This window comes from Halyomorpha halys, unplaced genomic scaffold, assembly GCF_000696795.3.
Source record: "Halyomorpha halys isolate HHAL.00 unplaced genomic scaffold, Hhal_1.1 Scaffold58.1, whole genome shotgun sequence".
Lineage (NCBI taxonomy): Eukaryota > Metazoa > Arthropoda > Insecta > Hemiptera > Pentatomidae > Halyomorpha > Halyomorpha halys.
Window position 1 is genome coordinate 3,211,900 of NW_027110919.1, and position 11,183 is coordinate 3,223,082.

At 30.2% G+C, this 11,183-nt stretch overlaps 1 protein-coding gene across 1 annotated transcript in view; it reads left to right on the forward strand.

The window, feature by feature from the left end:
- Positions 1-11,183, forward strand: part of LOC106692453 (putative L-type amino acid transporter 1-like protein MLAS) — a 24,512-nt gene that overhangs the window by 4,295 nt on the left and 9,034 nt on the right. The window contains exons 2-3 of the mRNA XM_014438409.2: positions 3,429-3,482; positions 10,449-10,655. Coding sequence (XP_014293895.2) covers positions 3,429-3,482; positions 10,449-10,655 — 261 coding nt within the window. The remainder of the gene's footprint in view (positions 1-3,428; positions 3,483-10,448; positions 10,656-11,183) is intronic.

Below are 11,183 nucleotides of genomic sequence, written 5' to 3' on the forward strand. Positions count from 1 at the left end.
GGAATAGAATATGCAAAAAATATATAATTTTATAAAAATCCTAACAATTTTTTAAAGTTTTGAATTCAATAGTTTCTTCTTCGTTTTTGACTTTTTTGGGAAAATTTTTAAATGTTTTATGAGCTGTATTATGAAATATAATGGTTATAGAGAGTTCATTTTAATTTTTTTTTTCTTACTCTTCATTAAAATAAATAAGTACATAATACTTATATTATACATGGAATGTATTATATATGCTTTTACAGAGTCTTCTCCCTTTGATTGCCGCGTGGTATTATAAGTCTTTATCTATAATCAAAGGCTTCGCCATGGAATTAACGGAACGCGAAGGGACCGTTCCGTTGTTTAAGATTGGAACAAATTTTATCGAATTTCAAAGAAACATTACATTTTTATTTTATTTATTTTTTATTTATTTATTATTATTATTCTTATTTATTATAATAATTTTATTTCTAGAACATTAAAATTTGTGTTGACCAGTTTTCTTTTCATAGGCTTTTTAATTTCCAAATGAAAGTTAGATTTTCACTGTCAATATACTCGGTACAGTTTGCTTCCATCAAGGAATATAAACGAGGATTCGTCTTTCATGGGGAATTCGTTCTGGTTATGGCAGATTATTTCCAGGCCATTAATTTATTTTAAGCATTCCACGATTGAAATTTTAATTCTTTTTCCTAATTATCCTACTTCTATAAGATAACTGTTTCCACTTACCATTGGAAATTCGAAATAGGATAATTTTTTTTTTTTTGAGTGCTTCCACAAATATTGTAAAATTTTCAATCTGTTAAACATTAAAATTGTTCTCATGGTAATGATGTATTAGAGAATTCATTGAAGCGCGATGCTGAATCTGCAAGACCTGCGAAGGGAGAGTTGCGAACAACTGGGGACCCTCTATTGTATAGTAGTTTGAAAGGGTTTGGTGCGAACCCTGTTTTACAGCCATCACGTGTCCATCTGCTCTGTTCACTGCTGCGTAATTCCATCCTTACAAAATTACTAGAGACCAGGATTTCATGCTTTAGAGAATTATAAAAAATATGCTAAAGTATAAAGAACGATGTTTATATATATGCAATTTTTATTAAACAATATGCGAATATTTTAAAATCAATATTTAGCTACATTCTTTTAAAAAATTCATAGTATGAGTATCTGAAGATGCACAGATTTCACTTCCAAAAATCTCAATAATTATTAGTCCTAATTTCGAGCTACGAGAATCCATGCGTACTTTGTTGCATAGTACTTTCCATGTAGTGGCCAAGCATAAGTACTTTTAATGATTGTTAAAAAAATTAGTTACAGTTATAATTTATATATTTAAACAGATGTTAAAAACGGGTCAAACACAAACATCATTACATAAAACAAGATCTGTTTGACCTAGCACTATCGGTTATTGTTATATTGTTATCTCTGGCTGATATTAACCCGATTTCATTTATCGGATTCCATTCATATAGTTCCGTAAGGCGCTCCGGTTCCCATTTTCGTATACAAGCTTGAAATATTTTATAAAATACGAATATCAACCATTTTGGTATTGATTTTTTACTGTCATGATGATAATATATAAATACAATTATGTAAAAAGATAAAATTATAAGTAAATAATATTGATAGATTTATTTATTGATAGATATTACAATCTGCCACACAGTTGTTGGCAATAGGTAATAGTGATGAATGATCTCATACATACTAAAATAAAAAAAAATAACAAAAAAAAACTCTCTTAAAATATATACAAACAAAAAAATAGACAAGATGAACATAATCAAACTATCTGTTAAATAAATAATAGCGGTATAAAATTGAAGGATAAGAAATTTCGGATGACGGTCAAAAACGTAATTAAATTGTAAAAACTATTATTAAAAGCCAACGTTTCGACCCAGGCTGCAGTTCTTCACTAGAACTATATGAGCAAGATAGAAAAACTATTTTATACTGATTAAAATAAAAACATATGAGTACACTATGGTAGGATTACCTGTATGATAATATAGTGACAATTCTTACAACGATTTAAAAACTAATTAGCAGCAGAGCAAATTAAAAGAAAATGAAAGTTGAAATGAATAGAATGAAATATTAATAACAAATACAGTTTATTCGAAAAATTTATAAAGGTAAAAAAATGAACGTATTCTAAAATAATACAAATATAATATGAAAATTTAAAATTATAACAAAACAACACATTTATCATTGAATAAAATAAATTTCTGTTAATATAATGAGGTGAAAAAACTTCCATTTAGAACACAATACTATTCTATACTTTATGTACAACGTTTTCGAGGTGAACCCCCCATGTTCATTTACTTGTATCTTCATTTTGCCAATTACTTCTATTTCTATCATGGCTTATTGTTATGTATATACATATAATTTAACGTTTTACTACATCACATTATTTAGATAATATGATGATTTTTTTTTTGTTTTTTTTTGTCCAACACTTCCATGGGAGTCCTATACAGCCTAACCATAGTTGGGGGTCAAAGTTCTTCATTTTGTGGGACTGCCACTCAATGAAAAAAGTCAATGTCCCAGGCCGGATTCGAACCGACCCCGGCAATAGACATAAAATTGTTAAGACTGTGTCTTAACCACTGAGCTATGGGCGGCCCATATGAAGATGTTATGTGATGAAGTAATATGATAGATGTAATTGACAAAATGATACAAGTAAATGAATATAGAGTAATTTTGAGTTTTCCTCGTACAAAAAATACGGAATAGTAGTATTGTGTTCAAAAGGGAAGTTTTTTCACCTCACTATATTAACAAGTTAACACAAACAATTTCCCAGGTAAGAAAATCGAGAATAAATTTCTGAAGGTTGCTTATTTAGATTTTTGTTTTCAGTCTAAACCTATACAACCAACCAAAAAATTAAAACTTCCTGACCTTTTAAGTTAATTTACCTTTTTTTTGTTTTGTTTCCTGGTATACCTAGAGATCGATGAAGCCAGTGGAGGCCAAGTAAAGCCCTGTCTCTCAGTTATTTTACACAGAAACTAGTATGGTATGGCCATTGTCAGCTCTTCATCTAAGAAAAATATAAATTACATTATTTCTTTTAGTTCCATTAGTAAGTCGAGACCAGAGTACAAAGATTTTAAAATCCAAGCCTAAGGGTTTTTAAAATGAAATAAAATTTAAATTTATGACAGTGTTTATACGGTAATTGAAAACTTGTTAATTTTTAAAAATTTTTATTTGAGACTTCCTTGAAATTTTAATATTTTTTTTTTTATATTTAGTAATTAAATATTTGTACATGTAAACATGAACTTATTGGTGTATTCTCCTATGAATAAACCGAGTCTTGATTTCGAAATTAATGATAAGAATCATTCATCATAATTTCAATAGATCTCTCAAAAAGTTTTTTTTTTTTACAGGAAGGAAATGGTTTCGATAAAATACGCGTGAAAGAAGATACTATAACTAAAAAGGTCAGTGTTATTTAGTTATGCACGGTTTATTACATATTATATCTTATTATATGCTCGTTTCATTCGATAATGATTAATCATGTTTACATTATGATAGTTATTGTTTTGTTATGATGTGCTTTGTTTCCACACAAAATAAAAAATGCCCGTGAAATAGAAAGTAATCATATTTAAGATTTTAAACATCAAGGAACAAATTCGATTTCTGTCTGGAATAAAGTCTGTATTGACAATAAAATTTACTAACGTTAATCTGAATTTGATAAGATTTTCAGGGAAAGTGTGGGCTCAAATTTCACTGCTTGCATTTGCTTAGGCATTTGTAAACGTATTTTACTTGAAATAAAAACATTTCGAAAACGGCTCATACAATTTGACGCAAAGTTGAAGGAAAATTTGTAATAAGTTTAAAATTGACCCAATATCGATTTTGAAACTTTATTTTTTATTATTATTAATAAAATATAAAAATATTAATATTCATTTTATTTTAAAACGTAAAATTTATTTAAAAAAAAAAACATAAATAGTGAAATATATTCTCAAACCTTGAAGTACTTGTAATTGTTGTCATATAAAATCTATAAGTTCATAGATATGCCAAAAAAAAGTACATAAATAGTGTTAAAACCACCTCAAATCGACTATGTCTTTTTGTTGGAAGGCTTTAAAATGAACAAAAAACAAACTGACTCGGATTAAACATTTATTTGGCCAATTTAAACATTTTAAAAACTAAAAACTAACATAAACAAAATATACAAGTAAAAATAAAAAGGCCTTTCAGATAAAAATAAAATAGTTCGATAAATTATGAAAATTACAATAAAACTAATTTACATAAAATAAATAAATATTGCTCGACGAAACGTTTGCTCCCATCCGGTAGGCCCGAGGAAGAGTGCTGCCGAGATAGGTCGCAGCTCTTGTTGCTAAATAAACCGCTGTAAACCAGAGTTGGTGTAGTGGCTCATTGATGGTCCGAATATCCAACAGTCGTATTGTATTAGGCGAGCTGTTGTAGTGAACACAGACAGGGCTAGTTACACACGTTCCTTGGGCTCAGGGGTTGGCACTAATTACTTAATTAATTAGAACTCATATTAAAATCGAGACACAGAAGTGGTCTGGTTCCGAACTGTTATCACGACGAGTTCACACAAAAAATGTCAAATAAAATAATATCAACCAAACGCAGACAGGGCTGCTAATTAGTCGTAACTCATATTAAAGTCGAAACACAGAAAAGGTTTGGTTTCGAACTGTAATGACGACTAAAACACTCAAAAAATGTCCAAACTATTAAATTATAAGGGCAGACAGGGCTGCTTAGGCGCTACCAAGGCCAATAATTAGCTGGAACTGCCCTAAAAAAAACTAAGATGGTCGGTCCGTTGCTAGATGACGCTTCTTAGCAACAATTATCACCCCTAGCAACTGTCTCTATTACTCATTATTACAAACAAATAGAATTACACATTTTTCTTTTCAAATAACTAAATCTAAATAAAACAATACAAATAAAAATAAATGTAACTAAATTAAATACTAATAAAACTCATATACCATTTACAATTATTTACAAGGTAATTATATATTATGGCGTTAACAAATAGAAAATAAAATGTTCCCATATTTTAATAAAAAATGGAAATTAAGCTCCTAAAATAAAATAATTCTATATGAATCAGTTATCCGACATTATATCAGTTACATGTTTAACCAAGTATAGGAAATTTGATAGAATTAAAAATTTATCTATAAGAATAATCAACAATTACTTACACTATACAAAAATAACCACCATCCTCCAAGACTTGTAACTCCCCGCAAAATATAAATTGGCACAAAATATAATAAAATAAATCGGCAACTACACCAAATCTTATTTTAAACACTACATTCATTAAAGGACAAAACATGTTTTACTATGTTAATAGGTGTATTCGTGTAACTTGTCTAAACCTCTATTTATTACAAATATCCGTTTTACTAAACCTTTCTATGAATCTTTGAATACAGAGCGGGTTTCTATTAAATTAGAAGAAAAAATATTTTAAGAACAGTTATCATTCAAGGAAGAAGAAACTAATCATATAATTTTGAGGCCCATCAAAGGACATGTGATAAGGTTCTGGTTGATAACGCTCCCTTGTGTCAGACTTTGTCATATCTGTTGTGATCAACCATCAATTCTATCCCGTTAGTCTTTCTGCTTTGAAAAATCATTTATCGTATTATTGAGTAGTATTTTATTTGTTTGTTTTTTTATTGTTGAATTTTAAACATAATAAAAAATTATCAAGATATTGATTTCACCTAATTTTTGTTGAAAATACATGGAAGGTGATTTTATTGTTTTATTAACAACAGCTTAAATGCTGCAAAAATAACGGTAGAGGACGACCGAAAAAAGTTGAGACCACAAAAGGGAATTCTTTGTCACCAACTCGATTTAAATACAAATTATTAACCCTTTTGGAGAAGTAATAAGAATACGCAACATTTTAACATTTTAAAATTTTGACTGAAATTCACCTCCACCTTTTTGATATGCTTGAAAAGAGTTGTGGCCCCTCGCTCAGTGTCCAACCTCCCAAATTCTCTGCCTTTTGTTGACTGAGCTAAGATGGGTATTTTGCGTAATTTAAAGCCTTTTTGCATCTTCAGGCTCAGTTTAATGGCGATTTTTCAGTACCGAGAGCGCGTAAATCAACCGACTGAGTTGTGGTCCTCATTCGTCTCTATTTGCCTCCTGGAATCTCTGGAGTGTGTCTTAACTAATTCAAGCATTGGTACAATATGTCAGACGCTCCAGCCTCCTATACGTTTAGACCTTTCTATACTTTAATTCATCTTGAAATACAAAGTCCCCATGATGTTTGCCGAAATAAATTCACAAAATGTTGATTTCTCGTTATTCCGATAAAAATAAAAGGTTAGTTTTGATAAACTGTATCTCAGAAACTTTTGAATGCGAACCTTTCTATTTCTATGGAGTATATTTTTGTTCGGAAGAAAGATTATCCTCGACCAGAATAGATAAAGGACGTCTATAAATAACTAATAAACCGTGAATAAAAAATTAAAGATGTTAAATGATACAAAAAAGGAAATCCTCTTATCTCAACCGTTTCTGAAGGGATTACTTCAGTGTACATAGTCTACGCCTACTCCCTACCAAACGAATCACCCACAAAAATAAAAAATAAATTATTCACAATTATCATTTTAAACTACAAAATATTATGCCGTTTTTTTTTTAATATGCATCACCAGTTTTCCGATGACCTCTGATAAAGAGCAAAAGTTTAATTTGCTGCAAAACGCAACAAGAGTCATAATGATAAAAATTGTGTCACAGAACTGCATTGATTAGTTACATATAACTTAGCATATTTATAATTAATAAAACAATGCTTTTTGAAACATATAATATATAGGCATAGTACAATTGATCTAAAATACATAATAGTATTTATACAATTTGCTTGTTATTTTTCAATTTCGAAACTGCTTAGCTCGCGCTTCCTATCGAAAAACTTAAAAATTAGAATTTACAAAACCATTATCCTTTATGGATCTGAGGCGTGGCCTCTTACACTAAGGGATGAACAGCGTCTTAGGGTTTTCGAAAATAAAGTATTACGCAAAATATTCGGACCAAAAAAGGATGAATTAACGGGATAATTTATAAGATTACACAACGCTGAATTAAGGGACCTACACCCGGTAAATATAATTCAAGTTATAGCATTACGGCGTATAAGATGGGCATGTAAGATTGTAGGGCTTAGTAAAGAGCGGATCCCTAAAATGTTAATAAACACTGAACCAACGGGTAAACGTCCGAGGGGTAGACCGAAACGTAGATGGGAGGATTGTGTTAAAACAGATTTAGTGGAATTGGGTTGGAGGGGGGTCACTGAAAGGATGTATGCAGAGAGCGTTTGGTGGTATCGGCATCGAACCTTCGAGTTCCTTAAGCCTTTATTAAGTATTATTTATTAATTTATATAATAAAGACTGAAGAGACTCATGAATTGTTTTGTAAGATTTATCTTTAGGTTTCCAAGGCGCTCCCAAGTCTCCCGCTGGTATACCGAGTTCCTATCCAACCTTCCGAAGGCAATACCTCCTTGGTGTTTTCCTATTCCAAGTTCTTAAAATAAAAAAACCTACCTATCCCCTTGATCTCTTCACTCTTCGTTCATCCACCCATTCATTAAACACCAGATTCCAACCGACTGATTTATATATGCCCTCCGATAGAACCACCTTCTTCAGTAAATCCTTCGTCATATATGCAACCTCCTTCTGGGACTCTCTCTCCATCTCCATTCGCCAATCCTCATCCATTCTTTCCTTTAAACAACACTTATTCCTTCACTTATTGCATAACCAAACCTTCGCATCATTGTAAACAATATAGTTAATTTAATTTTGCTTACTGGAAACTTTTAAATGCTTGCCAGACAAAAATCATAATATATAAATCATGTATTTATTCTTAGGAGACATATGTCCTAAAGTAAAATGATTTTTTCACTACATTTAAATAGTAATATATGTTGTTTTTTTTGCTTTTGTTATTTTTCCTTCATTTATATTGATTTGCTTTTATAATTATTATTCATTCTTTTTTTTTTTTTTTTTTTATTATTTTCCTTTATATATGTTGATATAATTTTCTTTATGTAACCTAATACATTACATACATAGAATAAAATAAATAAATTAAAAAGTTATGAATAGTAAAAAAGTAACAAATATAAGAGTAATAAGTATTTAGAGTAATAAATATATAAAAAATAATACATATAAACACATAAACAAACCTATAATACAAATGTATATTATATAAAACTTTATTTTGCGCATATTCGTTCTTATTAGCACAGTGGAGTTGTATTTTTAAGTTTAGTATGTTATATTAGTTTCTCAAATGTAAGCACCAATCAACATGAAAACGTAAACTAAGTCATTTTAGAATTTTAGGTTTATAGAAAAATGAAAGGCATGACAGAAAGTATTTCCATTTATAGATTTTTGATTATCAAATACTAAAGTTCAATAAATTGCACATCTGGTTTTTAAATCTGTAATCTGGTTCCTGTAAACAAGAGCATTTGTATGCAAATTAATTCATTATGCAATCGTTGAGAGCCACCATACGAGTATTCCTCGCTTTATTAGTTTTCTTAGCAAATAAAGGATTATGCAACTTATGGAATATGCTTAAAGCATTTGAATAATTTAAAATCAGAAAGAATTTCAATCAAATACAACTAAGAATTAAACATAATAAATAAAATTATTTGACTAAAACATGGTTTGAGAAAAACGTGATGTGACTATAACCATTCTCTACGTAGTAAACAACTTAGTGATTAAATGTATTAATTGTATCGCGTGTATCTCTGATAATATTTACGTAACCACTAATTGTAAATATTTCCGTAATATTAATATGCTAATCACTTACAAAACTAATATGAAAAAACATCTTATCTGGACATAAAATATTGAGGATTTGTAATATCTATTGCAGTTTGGATTAAAAAAATATCATTAGGCCAAAAAATTATTGTAGGTAACAATTTATAAACTACTATCTAGAGATATAATCATTTTGTTTATTCATTATATTTTAATTCAGTATGAAATACAAAACAACTTTAGATTATTAGATTGTTCGTCAGTGGCCCGTAATATTTGCCGAAATAAATTCACAAAATGTTGATTTTTCGTTATTTGGAAAAAAAAATTAAGATGGCAGGCATAGAAAGACATTTTAAATGTTTTATACATACTACATATTTACCTATTGTATTATTTTGTACAGTTGTAAATTACAATAAATAAATAATTAAAAAAAAAAAATGTTTTATATGTCAAAAAGATATCAACTACAAACCAAAATATTCCGTCTTTGTGGGGTTATATTTATTTTACTTGTATTGTTAATACCTGATTAATTAACTTTATAAAAGAAAATATAATTACCTTAGGGTAGTAAAAAGATATAGATAATATTTATTTAAGACTGAGTACCTCAACAGAAACGGAACGCCTTCATTCTGACACTTATATCGACACAGCTTCAACACCTATCTGAATTGTGTTTGTGATGTGTTCAAGTGATAGGGCTGCTATAATCCCAACGTGTGCACAATTCAGTTGTGCTCCTGGAGAACTGCCGTTCGGATGCAAGGTTTTTTACAACAGCTTATTTTTCCAATTTCCAATTTATGTTATTATTTATGTAAGCTACGTTCACTGTGTCAATAAAGTTTTACATCGAAATTTATTACACTATGAATTTCCCACATGGTGGTTTATACAGTTAATTTTGGGAAGGAACCATCCAATGGTGGTACTTCAATCATTGCTTTAAATGAGAAGATCCCGTGCCCATCTTCTAGAGACGTTCCGGAGGATTATCAGGGATTGTTAAGGATGAGAGATTAAGAATTAATTTGGCTGGGTAAGGATTTTGGAATGAAAGGAGGTAAATCTATTTCGGGCAAAGTTTGCAACGAATGGGATGTTGAGGTCTTTATGGATGAGTTTATTTGTGACTTAACAAGGAGCACCATGGATTTCGGATTGTAAGGATATTGGATGGATACGGGAGGAATTTGATGGTTTAGTGGAGCCCCCAAGATCCATTGTGTATGTACAAATTGGTCTGATTATCGTAGTGTATAAGAGTTTTTTTTTTAGTAAATGGGATGTTTTGAGTGTTGTAGTAATCGGAAGTACTTTAATCACAAAAACTGAAGCCATCTCCATTTGTGTCGAGTATTTTACATTGTATTGATTATTATGATTATTTAGAGAAGTAATCAGTAAGTTGAAGTTAAAATTTTTAACCATCATAATTTTATTTTTTAATCCACTCATTGCTTCTTTCGAGGAACCACCTGTGTTGTATCATACTTACCAAAAACTGTTTGCTTGCAGATGACGTGCGACAATAACCCCAACGCCGAGCCGGCCGGCGGTGAGGTAAAGCTGAAGGCCAAGATGTCTCTGCTCAACGGGATTACAGTCATCGTTGGCTCCATCATCGGCTCCGGGATCTTCGTATCACCTACCGGGGTGCTCCTCTACACCGGCTCTGTCAACTCGGCCCTCATAGTATGGCTCGCCTCCGGTCTCTTCTCAATGGTAAGTGTAGTAGCTTTTCTATTATCTTATAGTTACTATGTGGTATTTTGGGAAATTCTTTGGAAATGGCTTAGTAAAGCCAATGAAACTTTATACTGCTGATTTGTATGAATTGATATACAAAGTTTTGGGGACTTAAAAAAAATTAAATGTAAAAATTAAATTTTTTTCCCCAAGCAAATAATTGTAATTAATAATAAAGAACTGCTATAATTATATTAAAATGTTGGTTTCATTCTCCTTTTCCGTGATGAAATGTCACAACCTGATTGACTATGGCTTGCCTGGCCTGAGTACCTTCCCTTGTGTAGGAACAAGCCTATAAATGTTATGTTGGGTTAGAAAAACAAATCACAAAAGAGATAAAAGATCAAATCAATTCAAGCTTTTTAATTAATAAATTTTGGAGAGGTAAATTATGTTATCTGCATTCGTTTTTACTGTACCTAAGTAATTTTTTTATTTCTTTTTCCTCTCTTTCATATCCAAATCTCATATTAGTAACATTGGAATATCACTTTGAGTGAT